Consider the following 20,782-nt stretch of genomic DNA (forward strand, 5'->3'; position numbering starts at 1 on the left):
AGTGTCATAACATCTAATCATTTAGTTTTTGGAAGGAAGCTTAATTTTGAAGTCATACCTGCAATGTCATCAAATGAATACAGCTATTCACGAAAGTTTAAACGATTGCAGAATTTTTATCAAGTATGTTTGGTTTTTGTTTAATAAAGAAAAGCTGTAAAATGATAAGGAATTAATTTTTTTTATTTATTAAAGAAAAAGTAATTAGCTTTAAAATGAAAATGAACATGTTATAAAAATTTTAATATTTAGTTAGAAAAAAGCTATAACAAAAAATCTTATAGGAAAAATAAGAAGCACAAAAGTTTAAACGAATTGCAACATTGAAAAATGAAAAAAAAATAATGAAAAAAAAAAGCCAAATTAATATTTGAAGTGTCCTCCTTTGTTTTTATAGCAAAGATAAACTCGTTTATGCATTGATTCAACTAATTTTATGCACATCACGCGAGGTACCTTCAGCCAGTACTCATTCAAAAGTTGCTTTAAATGCTGAGTTGATTGAATTTCATGGTATGTCAGTTGATTGTCGATCCAAGACCAAATATTTTCGATTGGGTTGAGATCTGGTGATCTAGGGCACCAGGGCATCACATTGAACTTTTTTTTCAAAAAATATTCTTTGATTGAGTGTGCTGTATGAGCTGAAGCCCCGTCTTGTTGAAAGATGAATTGCTTGCTTCTGCCATACAAATGTCTGATTGATGGAACTAAACACGTTTCCAATGTGTTCTTGTAGGTGTATTGATTAATTCGGTCTTCATACAGCTCACAGAAGCCTAAACCTTAGTGAGAAAAACATCCCCAGATGCCAACCGAACCTTCACCGCCTTGTCGACGATGTTGCAAAAACCTGTCTGAATATTTCTCAGTTGCAAATCTTTTGACATAGATTCTTCCCTTGCGGTTTACAACTTGAAAGTTAGCTTCATCACTACAAATAACTTTTGCCCACTGTTCTACAGACCAGTCCAGCCTTTCTTTGGACCACGCTCGTCGTTTACGTTTATCCGTGATTGAAAGAATAGGTTTTTTAGCAGCTATGTACGTTCCAATACCTTTGTCCGACAATGTTCGTCTCACGAGCTCTCTGCTAACTTTTGCATTATTTTTTGACTCATTGAAAATTTGTGCTAGCTTTTTGTAGCTGAATCTGGGGTTTTCTCTGCTCATTCTGAATATACCATTTTTGTCACGGTTGCTGAGTTTGGATGGTCTCCCAGTACGCGGCATGTCGGAGACGTCCTTGGTAAGTTCCCAGGTTTTGATGGTTTTTCTAACGCAATATTCAGAAATGTTAAGTATTTTGCCTATTTGAACGTTTGTGTGATTTTTTGTCCGCGCCATACCAATAACTTGCCATTTGATGTCACTAGAAGCTGATTTCGACCCATTTGCACGCAATTGAAATTAATTTGAAATTCACAATATTTTAAGTTGATTTTTAATGAATTAAAACCTGCCTGATGATGTTGTGATAAATTTTTTGATTGAAAAACTACTCAATTATTTGCTAATTAATTGATAAATTCGCTGCGAAAAAAAGTTTCGCAGCGGATTTATCAATTAATTAGCAAATAATTGATCCTAAATAAAATCATTTAAACTTTTGTGAAACCTCTTAATTTGTATCACCTACCCTTTAATGAAATTTCTGAGTAAACGGTAATGAGTCAAAATCTACTTTTTTTTATTCTATTAGCAAATAACCTATTTACCAAATCGGAAAAATAATTATTTTGATATCTATTTCCGTTAGTTTTTTATTCAAGAAAAACCGAAGATCTGATTTGAAAATTCTGCAATCGTTTGAACTTTCGTGAATAGCTGTATATAGAATTTATAAAGAGTTAAATTAGAAATTAAATAAATAATGTCTTTACATCTGTATTATAAACATATACATATATACTTTTATCTACGTAATTCTACATCTACGTAATGTTCATATTTGTTGATAAAGTATCATTTTATCATTGTTATTTAGTTGATTTGATTAATTTCTAAAAAAAACATTTTTTGTTGCCGAATAAATTTCTTTTAAAAACTTTTATCAGTTTTCTATTCCAAGTTTTTTGAGTTTCTTCATTTTTTGTTTCTTAGTTTAATGAGATGGACAGAGGAGCATGATGTTTTTTTTGTTCGTAAAACTTCGTTGCATGAACCATACCAGAAAAAAAAAAGGGTCCATAGCAAGAGAGAAAGTTAGGAAAAATTTGCAAATGTTCTAAACTCTACAAGCCAACCAATTTTTAAAGTTAAGTCAAGAGCAGTGAGAGACCGTTTAAATAATTTAATTGAAAACCACGGATTGAAAATTTTTACTTTTTTGCCGACTATATATCTCAAAATTGCCCTTTTGAGGGTTGATTCTATTTATGTTGTTACTTTTAGTTTTTTTAGGAAAAAATAAAAATGCCTACATTTTTCAAAGACCATGATGATTGCAGAAGGACAGTGTGTATTATTTGTATGAAGAAAAGTGACAGAGAAATTTCAAAACATTTCATTTCTGAGATCGCTTGATTTCATCAGATGTGAATTTTCAGGAAGAAAGAGTGCCACTTGGAATTTATGTTACATGCCGTTGCAACCTGAAAAAATTGGGTGATGGATCTAATGCCTTAAAGGCAATAAAACTCTACAGTTTTGATTCCGTTGTTGTGAAGCCATTAACAAGATTTACAACATGTTGTGATTGCATTATTTGTCAAAATGCGAAGGTGAAAGGCAAAGAAAAGCATCCATTTAAAAAGGGTCTTGCATCAAAATCTTTGCAAGAAGAAAGAAATTCAGTTGAAAAACGATGCACAAAATGCTTGTCTATTATTGCTCGTGGAACCTCTCACTGTTGCAGTGGTTCAACTCGCCGTGCAAACTTATATCAGTTTGCATTGGAAGATTCTGTGAGCGCAGAACAAGTTGCTTCATCTGTCATTGCATCGAAAGAAGCATCTCCGGGCGGAAAAACTCGTCTTGGTTAAGCTCATGGCAAACCTCTTCCGATAAGAAAAGATTAGTTATTTTATTATTCTGTACATTCTGAGCCATACAATTTATATGTGAAGTAACAGATTTAGTGTTCTTTCTTAAGGAACACCTGCAGCTCATTCACTCTTTTAAGACCCTTTGACAACAAAAAAATGCGGTTGATATTCAGCAGAGCACTGGGCTTTCAAACAATAAAATCAGAAAGCTTGGATCTTTTCTAAACCAAATTAGTCCAGTTCGCCTTCTTGAGCCAAATTTTCAACAGAAATTTGCATCAGCAGGATCTAGTTAAAAAGATTTTTTAATTGCTAGCAATGTAATATTGCCAGATTTAAATGAGGTTCGTGACATTGTTCATTGTGTTAATTTAAAAACCCTGAAGGAAAACATACCAGTTTCAAAAGAATTGATGAGCTCGGACACTGTGAAACTGGGCCTTGATGGTGGAGGATTCTTTTTCAAAGCTTGTTTGAGTCTAATTTCTGAACACCAAACAGAACAAAGTCCAGTTAAAAAGTCAATTAAGTTGGGTTCAAGTTAAAACTTTAAAAGCACAGGTGTCAAAAAGCAACTAAATGTACCAACCTCTGAAAACACCCCTGAAGCATTTGGCAATATCAAACTGATTTTGGATCTAATGCAAGTTATTGAACTAATTGACAAATTGTTTCTGTTATGTGACATAAAGCTTGCAATTTTTATCTATGGAATTCAGTCTCACAGTAGCAAGCATCCTTGCTGCTGATGCAAATTTGAGTCGACAAATTGATATTGATCTAAAGAAATCAAATAAATTCGAGAAAGCTGTTCATTGTAGGGAATTATTTAAACTTTCCCTGAGACACTAAAGAGTCACTTTTTGAACTTGATAATATTTTTACATCTGACTGCGAATCAATACATTTTACAAAATACACTAATTTTTTATACATTTTTATAATCGCGTCATTTTCACACATTTAATGCAATAACAATTACATACATTAACACCTACATACATTAGCACCTATAAACATTAACACCTTCGCACAAACTAATTACATCTTGAAGACTTTATTCATGACACCCTCCCCCGATTGAAGCTGAGACTTCGGCTTTAATCAGCTTTCTTCCATCTCGTCTTCCATGATGGAATTGATCTTTTGTCTTGCATCCAATTTCGCCAGTCTCGTTACTCTTTACAAGGTATCCTCTTCAGCTCTGGTTTCCAAATTCTCGTCCGATTTGATTCCGCTTTCTGCCCCACAATCTATTTCCAATCACACATCAACTGAATTGGTCGTTCAATCACATAACCATTTCCCAGTCGTTATTTAACTCACGAATAACTCCATCGTTCCCTTTAATGTTGTTTTCAATTCAACCGATGTTGAGAAGTACCTTGTCTTTCACATCGTCTTTAATGAGCACCATACTTCCGACACCTGGGAGTTTCACGTTGCCTCTCTTTTCCCTTGCTTGTTGTCGTTCTTCGATTGCGTGCACGTACTCGATCATCCATCTTTTTCCTAAGTAACTCTTACAATTTTTCAAAAACTTGACTCTCCGCAGTGTGCAATCGTCCCTTGTTATTAAATCGATATCTTCTTCAAGCAAAGCTGCAGGTCTCCCCCTCATTAATACATTTGGCGTTAATACTTGATTATCGAATTGGTCACCTTGGTAACAAAGTGGCCTATTGTTCATAGCGCATTCCACATCCAAAAATACTTCTTCCAATTCAAAGAAGCTTAGGATGCCCTTACCAATTGTCTTTGACAAACTTTTCTTCATTATTCCAATTAATCTTTCAAACAAACCTCCCCACCACGGCGCTCTTGATAAATAAAACCTCCATTTTCTTTTTGATGTTCGTATAGATAATCAATTACTGCACTGTTGTAAAAAATGACCAAAAACTACTTTGAGCTGACCCGAGAAAACTGCTTTGACAGGGTGAAACTACAATGTTTCCTGACTCCAAAAATGTAAAATTTGAAATCTAACTATTTCGTCCGAGAAAATAATTTCGATTTTTAGTTTTTAGTACTTTGCACAATAGGGCAAAATGACAGCTTTTCAAATTTTGCATTTTTACAGCATTCAAAAACTCTTCAAAATAAGCATTTATTACTCCAAAACATAACTGTCTAAAATTCACTTGAATAATAGTTTATTCTGACACAACTGATATAGTTTTTCATTAACAAGAGGGAAATAATAAACACTTTCTTAAATAATTCTTTTGGTTATTCTAAGCCAAAACACAAAAACAACCTCTTGATTCTAAACACATAAAGAGCAAATGGTACATAAAATAAATTCTTCTCAATATTTGATTCTTCACAAATGCTTGCTGTTGTAGTCCACAACACATGAAAGAAGCCTCTTTGCATACTCAGGATGATTGCGGTCTCTTTTGCATCTCTGCCAATGTGAGCTGAAATTATGATGCATTGATTCTGTTGCCTGCTCACTAAAGATCCCCAAGGGAGCCCTTTTGATCTCAATGAATTGCTTCACATGGAAGAAAACAGCATGAACTTTTGGAGTCACACTGATGTTCATGATTGCCAAATATGAGTCTCTGAAGCGATCAATTTTTTCAGAAAAGTCATCCTCCAGAACCATACCAAAACATGCTGTCACCACAGACTTAAACTTTCGAAGGGCATCAATGATTCCAAAGACTTGAAAAGCAGACTCAGTCTCTGCAATTCTTTGAAGGAGGTCAAGATTGCTGAGAAGCTTGTGACAGGCATTCCCTGCAAACTGCCCACCATGGTATGGTTCTTGTTGAATGTGGAGAGCTGAGGGCCACTTGACAACATTGGGCCAAACTTCTGTCATGGCTTTGTACATGTGATTGACCACACCAAGGAGAAGATGGAGTTCCATTGGTGGTATGAGCTCCAAGATGAGTTTGTTTTCAGAACCAGATAGCAAAGGCTCATGCACTACATTGCCAAAAGAAGTGCGGCCGTGGCGCACTGGTTAGAGCACTTGCATAATAAGCAAGGAGCTCCTGGTTCAATACGACCTTTGGACAAATTTTCGTGTCACGGTAAGGAAGGAGGCGTGAACTTCCTAGTTAAATGCACTTCCGCGGTGTGCCCTGTGATAAGATCGTTGGATCTTCTTGGGGGCACCTAAAAATAATTAAAAAAAAAAAAAAAAAAAAAAAAAAAAAAAAGATCTTGCCTTTTTGATATCACCACCAGACTTAGCAAACTCTTGATAACAGGCAACAAGTGAGCCTAGTGTCCTCAAAGATCCTGATTGAGAAAGATGCTTTGATTCTGTGTTGCACCAAGAGCAAGGGTGAGTACTTGCATGGCTCTGAAGGCCACAAAGGATGTTGGCAAGTTTCATGTCGCATGAGACAACAAAGTTGACTTTGTCTAACTTGATTAAAGACAAGATCTGCCTCACATTTTCAAAGTTTTCTGGTAGTCCTTCTGATAAAGCCACAAGCATTTGACGCTTTACACTACTGTCTTTGGCAGTCCTCTGAGTTAAAAGTTTTTTCCGTGGTGGTGACCTTGAATCACAGTGAGAATCCAACTCCATGCTGCCAAGAGAAACTTTCAGAAATCCTCCACCTCCATCAATTCCCAACTTGACAATATGATTCTGGAAAACTCTTCGAGAAAGCAGGACTTCATTTAAAAGCTCGGCAAGATCCTTGCAATGCACAACCACAAAGTCAGTGGAGTGACTCTCTGATAAAACTTGGATGCTGGTTTGAGTAAAAAACTCAGACAACTGTTTGCCAATGGCTTCAAACTTAGCTAGAAAACTAGTCTCCACAATCTTGGTGTCACTGACTCTGTTGATGGTTGATGCCAATTTCTTCATGTTAAGGTTGGACAGTCCTGTGTTTAGCTGAACTTGTACAAGATCTTCAGTTTTGATGCTGGGTTCAGGAAAAAGAGCTCTTGCACTTGAGCTTCCTAAAAATGAAATTATATTAACACTTTTTGTAATTTTAAGTTTTAAAATTAAAGGTATTCCCTCTGAACCTGCCATCTTTATATGTATATATAAAAGTATCACCTGTTTTAACTCTAAGTGGTGGGCCGCCTTTAGGATGCGATATTTTGGCAGTACCACCAGGTGTGGAAGGTTTAGTAGAGATGACTTGAGTAGCTATTTGCTCTGCAGCGAGTGGATCAGCTGTAGCTAGCTGCTTGAGATTCTCTCTAAAAGTGAATGGAGTGCACTGATGTGGCAGACCTCTTCCAACTAGACTCAAACAATCACCACATCTTTGAGGGGTACAATCTTCCACAGGTTTAGAATAGTCCACTGGGCTCTTCTCATTCAACTTCAAATGTCCAACTTGACAAATAAGACAGTTGCAACCTTGATCTCTTGTTGGTGGTCTAACTTTTATAGATGAGAAAGGAAACAAAGGTGGCAAGTTAACATCTTTTCCTTCATCTTTTCTCCGAAGAATTGTTCGACATGAGTCACAAATGCCTCTTGGCACTCTGGTATCAGTCAAATCAAGACTTGTATGGTAATGCTTGAGGATCTTTTCAACAAGGAACTGTGTCAACTCTCGAGAGCACTTCTTCAGACACAAGACACAGACAGATTTCCGACAATCTTCATGATTTTTTGAAAAATTTGGCATTTTGAAATTTTTCTCACACAACTGATAAGTGAAACACTTTAAATAAACATGTTCACTGCCAATTCCCGGAATTTTTAGCTTGTTTACAATTTTGATGCAAAACTTAAAACAAACATGTTCACTGCCTATTCCCGGAGTTTTTAGCTTATTTACAATTTTGATGCAACAAAATGTTTATAATATAGTTCAACCATGAAATTGTAGGTAAAATTTTATCTTCTGAGTTAAAATAAATACAAATTATACTTGCTATATAGACTGTTATGTTTTAGAGTAATACATGCTATTTTTGGAGGGTTTTTGAATGCTGTAAAAATGCAAAATTTGAAAAGCTGTCATTTTGCCCTATTGTGCAAAGTACTAAAAACTAAAAATCGAAATTATTTTCTTGGACGAAATAGTTAGATTTCAAATTTTACATTTTTGGAGTCAGGAAACATTGTAGTTTCACCCTGTCAAAGCGGTTTTCTCGGGTCAGCTCAAAGTAGTTTTTGGTCATTTTTTTCCAACAGTGACTGGTGATGAAAATTCAAGGACCATGTGATGTAAGAACCAGCGTGGCAAGTACCGGTGTGTAAGCACCAGGCTGATAAATTTTGAAATCTTTTCATTAATCAGAGTTAATTCATATAAAAAGAATAAAACTAACTTCTCTGAAAACCTTTTTTAATCAACACCTATAACTGTAAACGCTTCGATATCTTCAGTTCTATAGCGTGGTAACATTGATCTCGTTGGCGGTAACAGCGGTTTCACTCTATATCTCTTACATAAATTGCATTCACGAATGACCCTTTTAACTGGAACTCTCAAATTTGGTATCCAAAATCTTTCTCTTATGCAACTCATGGTTTCTCCTACTCCCCTGTATAACGTTTTTGCGTGATGATGCTCAATAATTCTTAGAGTTTGTGAAAATCCTTTGGTACAAATATTGAATTATACCCAGAGACTTTTCCTTGACATCTCCAAAGTTGTTTTTCATCCTGTTTAAGTTCCACATCGGACTTTATTGCAACAGCTTCTCGTAGTAATTTAAGATTTATCAACTCCGCTGCTATCATCTCTTCAGTTTTCAATGGTCCTTTTGTTTTTTCTTTATTCCGACAATTATAAATAAATCTTTTTATAAAGGATGATATTCTTATGATCTTCCAATACTTGTGTTTACTCAACATTTCTTTAAATATATGATGACCCTTTATTTCTTCTGTTGCCATACTGACGTTCTCTTTTATACTAATAGTTTCACATAATGCGTTCGGCGCTTCGACTATTTCTGGTTGGATTGGCCATTTTTCTTTGTGTTTCAACCCAAAGATATACTTCAATAACATTATACTTGTTTAATGTCTTCCTAACATGATTCATTACCTTGCTCATGGTGTGCGCCGCTACCAGCTCAAGTATAGGAATACTAAGATCCCTTGGTGCGATCCTTACTTTCTCTACAAGTAGATTGCTGGTTTTCGAATATTGATGGCTTACTGCAACTTAGACGCATGCACATATTGCTGATTTACTTGCGTCTGAAAATCCATGGAGCTCCATTTCAATGATTCTTTTAGACAAAACGCTCCGCGGAATCGAAATCTCTTTCTTTTAATTCTTATTGCCTTGATCCAGGTTTTCCATTCTTCTGAAAGTTCATTTGGATTTTGTTAATCCCATCCGAGTTTTAACAAGCATAGTCGACTGTATAATATTTTTCCAGTGATTAATACAGGTGCACTAAATCCCAATACGTCAAAAACATTGTTGATAGCGGATAGCATTGTCCTTTTTGTTATCACTTCTTTATTTTCGATATTGATGCAAGCAGTAAAGTCAATCGAAAGTTGATCCGTTTCTTTGTTCCATAGAATCCCAAGTATTTTTGTTGATTTAACCTCAGCGTCGCTTTCTAATTTGCTTACGTTGCTATGCCATTTGTGCAGCTGGAAACCAGCTTCCATTAAGATTGCGTTGATTCATTTTTAACCTGATAAGTTCTTCTTCCATTTCTCCACCTGCTTGTATATCATCGACATAAGTATCTTCTTCCAAAGCAAGCAGCGTTTTTGGATAAATATCCTTGTATTTTGATATATGCTTTTTAATCGTGGCGCCGAGAATGTAAGGACTTGAACTAGAACCAAAAATCACCCTTGTAAATCGTAACTCCGTTAATTCCATTTTCTTTAAGTCCATATACCAAATTAAGCGTTGAGCGTCGTTATCCATTTCGTGTATCCGAATTTGTAGAAACGCCTTCTTCACGTAAGCTAAAACGCAGAGTTTATTCATCCATATTCGTATGAGTATGCCAAATATCAAAGGTTGCAGCGATGGTCCCACTTCTAGACAGTCCTTTAATGAAGGTGATTGAGCGTCTTTCCTAGCTGAACAGTCATAAACAATTCTCATTTTCGTTGACTCGGAATTTTCTTTGATTACTGCTTGATGAGGAACGTAGTGAATAATTTCTCCCGTAGGTTTTTCTGGTGCCATTTCCAATATTCCCTCATTGATCTGTTCCATCATTATATCATTATACTGTTCTAATTTTTTAAGTTTTTTCAATTGAGTTGTCACACTTCCCAATCTTTTAAGAGTTAGGTTTCTATTATTTCGCAGTTTAACAACACCCTTTTTCCACGGCATTCTTGTTTCATAGTAACCTTCATCGGTTTGATGCAGATAATCTAAGTACTTCTAAGCTACACACTTGCTCGAACTCATCACGACCAGTGTTCAATAAGAAACTTTTCTCAATACCAGAACTCAATTGTGTTCGTCTCCCAGAAAGAGTCCATACCAACATAGTTAATTCGGCCTCTGGATCTTTATCCGGATTTTATCCGAGAACTACCGGTTCCGTGGTTTTTATTCGCTGATAATCAGCCGCACCGAGTATGATGTGAACAGGTTGAAGTTCGTCACTCCCTTCATCATCGCTAAATTTCGGTCTCCTCAATTTTGCAAAATGCTTCCTAACATCCTTGATCATCGGATTGGGTAAAAAGGTGACTGTTTCCTTTTCTGGATTGGTGCATTCGACTTTGATGCTAAATTCCGGTATCGTTATTGATTCTAATGTAACGTTATATATTTCCACACGCTTTTTCACCGTTCCACAGAGCTGTTCAATACTTTTGTATTCCTTTCGTGTAGGTTTCAGCTTTAGTTTCGTAATCAAGTTCGTACATATATAGGAACTTCCAGCACCCGTATCCAACATTATCCTTGCTCTTTCACCGTTTACTTTTGCAATTACTATTTGGTGAATAGTTGTACTTGCATTAAGCACCGCTCCCATGGTTTCTTTTTTATTTTCCATTTTACCATCCATTGTTGCGTTCCCATATTGACAAATGGACGTGTGATGTTTTTTGTTGCACTTTCTGCATCCTCTTGATTTACAATTTACCGCCGAGTGTCCGTAACCAATGCAGTTGTAACATAATCTTTTGCTTGTTAAAATCTCCCAGTGTCTTGCAACAGTTAGCAATTTTGTACAATCCTCGCTTTTGTGATTTTGTAACCCACAGTAGATACATCCATGCTTGCCAATTGCCATGATTTCTTTGTCATAAAGACCGCCATTGTATTGTTTGAATGTAGTGCTTCGATGTTCATAGGACCTTGACTGCACGTTTTTGTTCTTTTTATCGCCCTTTGTTTGTTCGTCGCTTGGGTAAAAGTTGAATTCAACGGATTTATTTCAATATACTTTTGGAACTTTTCGACAAGTTGCTCCAGTCCCCATTCTTCCCACCCATCATCGTTTTGTTTGGGTATTTCACGAACTAGTCCAAGTTTATCCATCAACGAATACATGATTGAGCCGTTTGTAGCTTCTGCATAGTTTTCAATGTTCGTACAGTTCTCGCAAGCTTGTTGTAAAAATCATGAACTTCTTTGATTTTGTGCGTGCTGTGTATAGCCGTTAACCCTTCCAAATCTTTGATCAATGCTTTGTGAACCCAAATATCTTTTCCGAAAGTTTCTTGTAGTATGCGTTTAGCTTCATCGTATCCCTCCAACGAATGTGGTAAACCAAGTATGTCCTCTCTGGGCTTTCCTTCGACGATTTCCAGTAAGTAGTTGAATTTGCTGATGTTCGATATGTTTGAGTTGCCGACTTCTACCGTGAATTGATTCTAAAATCGTAACCAGTGTTTGTAATCGCCATTAAATTTTGTAAATGTGTACTTTTGAAGCTTGAGGGATTGCTGAGTAGCTTCGTTTTCGTTTCCAAGAGATTTACGCAATGCTTCTTTCATTTTTAGTTTCTTTATTTACCATTCTTCTTTGCTTTGAGGTTTTCTTAATGAGGCTTGTTCTGCTTCTTTTTGAATCGTTAACTGCTGTTCCATTATATGTTTTTTATACTCGAATTTTCTGATATATTCATTTTTGTTTATCGAATCCAACTTGTCCACCATTTTGTTTTTAATTTCAATCGCTGCTTCTACTTCCGTTACTGGTTTCGAAAGCCATTCTTCTACCGAATTGATCTTTTCGCCGTCTTCAAGCATTTTTCTGGTCAGCTCATCCTTTGCCATTTTAAATCTTCCCAATAAATTTGCTATTTTGTTCGACGCCGAGATTATGCTTGATTTGTCACCATTAATCGTGTTGCGTTCTATGCCATTAAATTTTATTCTTATCATGTTGATTTCTCTCTGGTAAGTTCGCTCTTGACCCATTCTTCGCTAATCCATAGGTTTCGTTCGTCCTGACAGTAGTCGTCACCAAATAGTGTGGGGAATTATTTAGACTTTCCCTGAGACACTAAAGAGTCACTTTTTGAACTTGATAATATTTTTTACATCTGACTGCGAATCAATACATTTTACAAAATACACTAACTTTTTATACATTTTTACAATCGCGTCATTTTCACATATTTAATGCAATAACAATTACATACATTACCACCTACATACATTAGCACCTATAAACAATAAAACCTACAAACATTAGCACCTACAAACATTAACACCTTCGCACACGCTAATTACATCTTGAAGACTTTATTCACGACATCATCCACCAATACTTTGATTCCCAGATGAAAAGCTAATCTTTGCCATTAACAAAAAAATGGTTGACTTCAATACATATACCATTACAGCCGTACCATGGTGGTCACTTCAATGGCAATGATTGCTTGAAGTTGCTGAAAAAAATTGACACTCTGAAGTAGATAACCGTGGCTGATAAAGCATTTGAAGCATCATCCATCTGCCATAATCTATATTTGTTTCACCAAGTTGTTAATTCTTGTTTTGGATGTTCACTCTCTCCTGACTTTGAGAAAAAGATTCAAGAGTTTAAGAGCAATTATCTTAAGTTGACTGTTTCTGTCACACCAAAATTTCATGCTGTTTTTTACCATGTTCCACAACTTTTAAAGTACCATAAAACTGGTCTTGGAATTTACAGTGAGCAAGCAACAGAGGTACTCCATTCAAATTTCAAGCCTCATTGGCAAAGATTTCTAAAAATTATGTCTCAATCCAAATTATTCCAAACAGCTGTTGAAATGTGTTGTTGATTACAATAACAAAAAATTCCGTGAAGCACAAAAGGGTACAACAAAGATATTTGTGATAATTAATTTTTGAAATGTTATGAACAATAATTTTACATATTTATTGTATATTTTTTTATAGTTATCTATTTATTTATTTATAGCAATATGATAAAATATATATTAAAATTATTTGAGCTAATTTAGGCTATACAATTCCGAAACAAAGTATTTGAGTAAGTGAGAAAATTAGGTAAATTCGAAGCTTATTATCTCCCTTGAATTTTAATCCTGGATTTTATTGGAGTCCCCAATATCTATAGAATCAACCCATAAAAGGGAAGTTTTGGAATATTTAGTCGGCAAAAAGGTCAAAACTTTCAAACCGTGAAACCATAAAAAGAAAACCAGACATGAAGAAAAAGCATCTGGTATTGATGCAGTAGGAGAAAAGCTGCAGAAATGCGAAAGCGTTGTATGGAAACTTCATCTGAAAGAAGTAAAGGAAGACAGAGCAAATGTTCAAGAAATAATGGTTCTGGAACTATTGTATAATTATGGAGAAAGGAGAAAGTGATGGAGCTGTTAAAAAGGAAGAGCGTGAATTAAAAAAAAAAGGTCTTCAGAATCATTCCGATATGTTAACACTATTTCAACAACAACAAACAATGATCCAGGAAACGGTGCAACAACAAGTGCAGCAGCCAGCTTCAATGCTCCGATTTTTCAGGAAATAAGTGACATTTATTTGTATATTGTTGTACAATTATTTTTATATAAAGTATTCTTCAAGAGTTGCTGGATTAATACTAAAATATTTAGATGTCTGTAATCCATATAAACAACCTCAAGCATTATTTAATGAGGCGCAAACTGTGTACATTTTTCCCACAGCATTTAGACCAATTTTTAATTTTTTTTTTAAAATCTAAAAATTTAAAATAGCTCAAAATACCTCAAAAAAACCATTCAAATGACGCTTTGACTGCACTCATTTTTTTGTTCCAAATTTTCTGTTGTGGGGTTAAGGTACTTCTCTACCATTAAAATAAAAAATTTAACAGGCTGATTTCATCAAAGAAGGAAGCTATTTTGTGCATGGTCATAAAAAATAATTAAGAGTGAAGTGAAAAAAAAAGATTGAATTTATTGCGCATGCGCCGAATTTATGAGATATTGGACAATGAAGTACTAATTCTGTTTCCTAAAATAGTCCGGAACTAATAAAGTATTTAGGCTAAAATTTTCAGGGTATTTTAATAAAAGGACAAAAAACAATCAAAACCAAAATTAGATATTATTTGTACGTATAGTTATAAGGTTTTTATGACGATGTTCAAATTTTGCTGCCCCAAAATTGCCCCAAAAACTAGGTTATAATAAATGTGAAGGTTTGATTGAGGTTTACATTGTAGTCATACTCATTCTGATACTTCTGGGAAAATTTCTAAGCATTTGGTCAACAATATCTTGAATATTTTGGGAAACGGTGAATACAAAAAGTGATATTTTCAATTTTTAAAAAAATGCAAATAAAGTACAACATTAATAAAAAAATTAACTAATAACGTAAATATATTAAAACGATCCAGTTTTATAGCTATCACCACCTCCAAGCTCCTTGTTGATATCATTGTAACCTTTTCTTTCATGCCTTAAGAGCCATTGTCTGAGAAATGTAGGCAAAGTCTGGAAGTGATGTCTTCAAATTGTACTCATTTTTAGATATTTTGTAAAATACAATGAAAATGGGCCACTGGTAATTTTTTTTCAAAAATTTTTATTATTTACGGAGATATTGGGTCCCAAAATTTGGCCCGTTTTGAGAAAATTTTGCGCATGGAGTGCAATTGCTACTTTGAGGAGTAGTTTTAGCAACATGAATATGACAGAAACATTTCTTTTTAATTTTTTTACTAATCTGGGTAGGTTTCTACAGTAAAAGTAAAAATTCAACATGATTACATTTTCAGTTGTCTAGAAATCGTGGTCCGAAACCACAACATTTGAAATTTTACCCTAACTTTGAGCTCTAATATCTCTTAAGGCCAATACTTGCACGTAGTTGTTTTAGGTGTTTTTGAAAGACACTAAGACATACATTGATTTTTTGAAACAAAAATCATGTGCATGCAAGGACCTGGGAAGGAGTAACCTGCCAAAAATCACTTTTTGCGTTCAACGCGCTTTGATAGATTACCCATAACAACTGTGGCCTTAGGTCCACCATGAACAGTATAAGTTATTTATTTTCCTTAAATATGCATCTTCCAATATATGAAAAAAAAATCCATGTGCTCTGGTGATAAAAAGCCTACAGAAGTCCTAGAAGTAGCCTTATTTTGCCAATTTTTTAACTAAAAAAATACCCTAGCAACGGTATAGATATACTTAGCAACGGCTACTTTACAGCAATATCAATTAGTGCTGCTATTAAAAATTTTAATATAATACTTTTTTATAAAGAAGCTGTACAAGAGAATTTGAAAATAATACATATAGCACTTAAAATAAAAACAAATAAAAACTATATATAGATAAATACAATGTTCTATCTAATTTAATATATTATATCAGGTGGAACAGTGTATATATATATATATATATATATATATATATATATATATATATATATATATATATATATATATATATATATATATATATATATGTGTTTATTTTATATATTAAACAGAACATTTTATTTATTTCATTTGTAGATAGAACGAGATAATATTGCGGGGACGAAATGACTGCTGACTTAATGTGACATTTTTGTTAATGACTACTTGGTACATGCCATGGTTTACTTGAGTTACATAGCATAATTTTTTTTCAGCAGTTTTCAGTAGAAGAATTAAAATTTGTTAGTAAAAACTGCATTATTTTAATATTAGTCAATAAATAATTATCAATAAACAAAATATATCAGAGAGCAAGAATAAAGTCAGTCCTTATGAGAAATGCATATATTTTAATAAAGAGAAGACTTCTTGTGGTCCCTTTAAGCGTTGGAACAAAGATGGAATCTTTCAAGTTAATGAATTAACTGCTGACATAACTAATCATTTACATGCTTTAAAGGTATGAATAATATTAGAGTATTATTTGATTTTTTATTAAAAGAAACAGGATTTCTTTCTCCATAGGTGGAAAATCTAACGTTACTGTTTTATAGCTTCTACCGACAAACCAGTGGAATGAAAAAACCTTGATTGAAAGCCGACTACAAGCTTATCTTTCATGCTATGACTCATTATGTGCGTACCATCGTTTTTCTTTTGGTATTGGCTGGAAGCAGCCAAACAGTTGTCAACACCCAAGACATGAATTTCAAATCGGTAAAAAAGCACCAAAAATTAGATCCATCCCTTTGAACACCCTTGTTGTTTATAATGAAAAGAATTTATCACTTCCTGTTGGAGCCGTATTTTGCTTCAGCCACCTAAAAAGTATTTCTACAGGTAACAATATTGACATGTTAGAACCAGCTCCAACACCAATAAAGTCTTGCTTTCCTGCTGATGACATATATGTTCCAGATATAACAATCATTTCAGATGAAACTATCGAAGAATCAAAAAAAGCAGTTAGCTCTTTGTGTGAAGCATTTAGAGCAAGTCCACTGTCCCTTCAGATAAAGCAAAAGCGAATAGAAGACTTAACCCCAGGAACCAAACAGAAAGTTAAGAAGAAATTTGAAAAATTTAAAATGCAGCTTGAGAAGATATTTGCTGAAGCAATTGCACCAGGTCAATCAGAGGCACTAATTTCTCAAGTGTTACACAATGAGGATGAAGATGGTTTAACACAATTGGTTCCAGAAGACCTTGTTGTACCAGTTAAGATGTTTCAAGAAAGCGATTCTGTAAGACAAATTTTTTTGCTTTCAGTTATTAACCATAAAAGTACACTAAAGAAGCATTAATGAAAATCTTTAATTGCAAAAAACATCAAATTGAAAAAGCACGCAAGTTGCAAAAACAAAACAGAGAATTTTCCATACCAAAAAAGGAAAAGGTAAACATATCCCGAATGCCACAGGAAAAAATAGAACATTTTTTAGAATTTATGTTTTGTCGAGGTTTGCTGCAAGATGTAGCTTATGATGTAAATAAAATAAAGTTTGACAATGGAGAGGAAAAAAAGTGGCTAATTCCATTTTAATGATGAAGTTTAGCCATACAATCACATTTTATAAAGAAGTTTGCCAAGAAACTAATTATCTCCCTATGTCAGATACTTCTTTATGGAGAATTCTTCGTGGAATAAAACCTTCTCAAAGGAAAGCTTTGGCTGGTCTTGATGATGTCACGGCAGCTGGCATGGATGGGTTTCAAACTTTGATTGCTATTTCTGAAAAGTGGAAGTATAAAAATATTACTAAGTTCCTTGAAAAGGGTAAAAGGTCTTTGAAGAGTAATTATCCTTTCAAGTGTAGTGAAAGTTCCACTTTGCATAGTCACTCTACTTCTTTTGCTCTTTCAGATATAGATCCAGACTTGAATCAACCCTTTATAGCTGCTGAAAATGAACAATGTTTTGACTGTGCAAACCTCATTTCAGCAATCAACCAGGTTCGTGAGTTAGTTATAGAAAGTAAAGATGAAGATCTTCTATATGATTTAAATGTGGCTACTGAAGATGTTGAAGCCTATATGAAGCATCAAATACGTGATGCACAACAAAAAATGGCCAAAATAATGGCTTTTGAGCAACTTGATGAGGAAACTGGTTTTTGGCTGAAAGATTTTTGTCAGAAAATTTTGCCAGCTAAATTCCGTGAAAGCCAAAAGGATTATTTCGGAAAGAAAGGAATGACTCTACATGTTGATGTCTTCTTCTTCCATGAAAATGGTCAAATGAAAAAAAAAGTCTATTTCACTGCTGTCTATAGATGTCAGCAAAGCCTTGTTGATGTACTCTGTTTAGCTGATGTTGTTTTAACCAAAGTTCGAAATGATTTTCCTTGTTTAAAAAACCTTTATGCTAAGTCAGATAATGCATCATCTTATCATGGCAACTTCTACTTAGAAGCTCTTTACAAAGTTTGCAAAGCAAAACAATTCTTTCTTAAAAGGTATGATTACAATGAGCCGTCACGTGGAAAAGATCAATGTGACAGAGAGTCAGCAGGAGCGAAATGTGTCATAAGGAGTTTTATTGATGCTGGAAACAATATGTTGACTGCAGAAGATATTTATGAGGCTCTTCATTATGGCAATGGAATTCAAATTGCTGATGTCGCTGTAATTACAATAGACTCCAAAGCTTCTACTTTATCAGGAACAAATCTGATTCCCAACATTAACAGTTATCATTCTTTTCAGTTTTTCTCTGATCACATGATAATGTGCAGATACTTCCGAATTGGAAAAGGTAAAAAATGGAACTATACTAATGTGACATTCCATTCTTCAGTTCAAATTGTTAAGCCCTATAGTTCAACTTGCAAAAGTTATACTACGCCATCAGTTTCCAAAAAAAAACGTGTTGATAGAAGTGTTAACACTCTTAAGTTTTGTACACAAATTGGTTGTGCTGAATCATTTTATGATACTGAATTATTAGCAGAGCATATACTTTCAGAAAACCACACTTCTCAATCTGTGGCAAAATCTATGGTAGACAGAGCAAGACTTTCCTATGTCAACAAAATGAACCTAAATTCGAACCTTAATTCTTCTGATCACCTGCTTTAATCCCATTCTATCATTAAACAAGGGATTGCAAACTTCACAAACATCACTGGATGGGCATTACCAAAAAGAAAAGTATTTAGATATTCTTCAAAGCAAAAAACATTGCTAATGCAGATGTTTATGGCTGGAGAAGAATGTGGAAAGAAAATGAATCCAGAGCAAGTTCACCAACAGCTGAGGACAATGTTAAAGCCAAGTGAACATGTGACAACTCAACAAATTCGATCATTATTCTGTAGGCAAGTAAATTAACTTGTATATTTACAAATACCCAAAGTATGTATGCTAAAAAATGTGACTTTTTTCTTTTCTTGGGACTTGAGATAAATATTTAGCAATTTCCTTTATCCTTCAAGTGTAATTTTTTAGATGGAGTAAGCAAAAAAGAACAGGAAGGTTAGCAACCACTTTTTGTGAAGAGGTTAACTTAACTGATGATGTGATTGATGAAACTGTTGATATGAAAGACGCACTTGAAAACGAAGAAGATGATTTAAACAATGATATTCAGTTGATTGCAAAGGAGTTAGCAGCTGATTTTTAAATTGGTGATTGGATTGTTGTTCCATACTTTATGCAATGGTATCCTGCAATAATTAAAAATGTAAGAAGTTTTAACACTATAATATTGTATCTTTGTGTATTGAGATCTATTACAAAATTATTGGTTTATTAACCATATTAATTAATTTCAAGGAATATTTAGGAAGCAGCAATGATTAGACGTTACTTTACCTCAACCATTAGGTCAATGATGATGATATATATGTTTCTTGTATGGAATATTCTGTTAAACCTGGAAAGAACTGCTTCAAGTGGCCAACCAAAGAAAATATTCTCCAATGTTCGTCTCTTGACGGTGTTTGTAAGATTGATGCACCAACACCAACTAATCAAAGAGGAGATTATTCACTCTCAAAAGACGATATTGACAACGTGGAGATTCAGATTGGCCATTAATAAATTTATTATATTTTTTTGGTGATTCTTAGAAAACTGTATTTCCCATCAGTTTTAAACGGAAAAAACGTTGATCTTGAAGTTTAATGGTTCTTTCTTTAATTGATAAAGTTAAAAAAAAAATTATTTTTCAAGTTTACAGTTTCTTTACAAAAAAGTATTATATTAAAATTTTTAATAGCAGCACTAATTGATATTGCTGTAAAGTAGCCGTTGCTAAGTATATCTATACCGTTGCTAGGGTATTTTTTTAGTTAAAAAATTGGCAAAATAAGGCTACTTCTAGGACTTCTGTAGGCTTTTTATCACCAGAGCACATGGATTTTTTTTTCATATATTGGAAGATGCATATTTAAGGAAAATAAATAACTTATACTGTTCATGGTGGACCTAAGGCCACAGTTGTTATGGGTAATCTATCAAAGCGCGTTGAACGCAAAAAGTGATTTTTGGCAGGTTACTCCTTCCCAGGTCCTTGCATGCACATGATTTTTGTTTCAAAAAATCAATGTATGTCTTAGTGTCTTTCAAAAACACCTAAAACAACTACGTGCAAGTATTGGCCTTAAGAGATATTAGAGCTCAAAGTTAGGGTAAAATTTCAAATGTTGTGGTTTCGGACCACGATTTCTAGACAACTGAAAATGTAATCATGTTGAATTTTTACTTTTACTGTAGAAACCTACCCAGATTAGTAAAAAAATTAAAAAGAAATGTTTCTGTCATATTCATGTTGCTAAAACTACTCCTCAAAGTAGCAATTGCACTCCATGCGCAAAATTTTCTCAAAACGGGCCAAATTTTGGGACCCAATATCTCCGTAAATAATAAAAATTTTTGAAAAAAAATTACCAGTGGCCCATTTTCATTGTATTTTACAAAATATCTAAAAATGAGTACAATTTGAAGACATCACTTCCAGACTTTGCCTACATTTCTCAGACAATGGCTCTTAAATGCTTTCGTCTACATTAAATATCTGTTTATTTTGTT

General features: G+C 34.2%; 1 protein-coding gene and 2 pseudogenes across 1 annotated transcript; 2 read left to right on the forward strand and 1 right to left on the reverse strand.

Moving 5' to 3' along the window:
- Positions 1 to 2,415: 2,415 nt before the first annotated feature.
- Positions 2,416 to 13,221, forward strand: LOC149884559 (uncharacterized; annotated as a pseudogene).
- LOC149884560 (uncharacterized) lies at positions 5,200 to 7,866 on the reverse strand. The gene is made up of 3 exons (XM_090095387.1): positions 7,027 to 7,866; positions 6,167 to 6,923; positions 5,200 to 5,944 (listed from the first exon to the last, which is right to left on the reverse strand). The coding sequence occupies exons 1-3, from the start codon at positions 7,607 to 7,609 to the stop codon at positions 5,314 to 5,316; spliced, it is 1,971 nt and encodes a 656-aa protein (XP_089951513.1). The 5' UTR covers positions 7,610 to 7,866; the 3' UTR covers positions 5,200 to 5,313.
- Positions 13,222 to 16,028: 2,807 nt separating the features above from the next.
- LOC149884561 (uncharacterized) lies at positions 16,029 to 19,870 on the forward strand (annotated as a pseudogene).
- Positions 19,871 to 20,782: the final 912 nt, after the last annotated feature.

Source organism: Hydra viridissima, unplaced genomic scaffold, assembly GCF_058129835.1.
Source record: "Hydra viridissima isolate aposymbiotic clone 2 unplaced genomic scaffold, HvirCarnegie_v1 scaffold_8, whole genome shotgun sequence".
In the NCBI taxonomy this organism is placed as follows: Eukaryota; Metazoa; Cnidaria; class Hydrozoa; order Anthoathecata; family Hydridae; genus Hydra; species Hydra viridissima.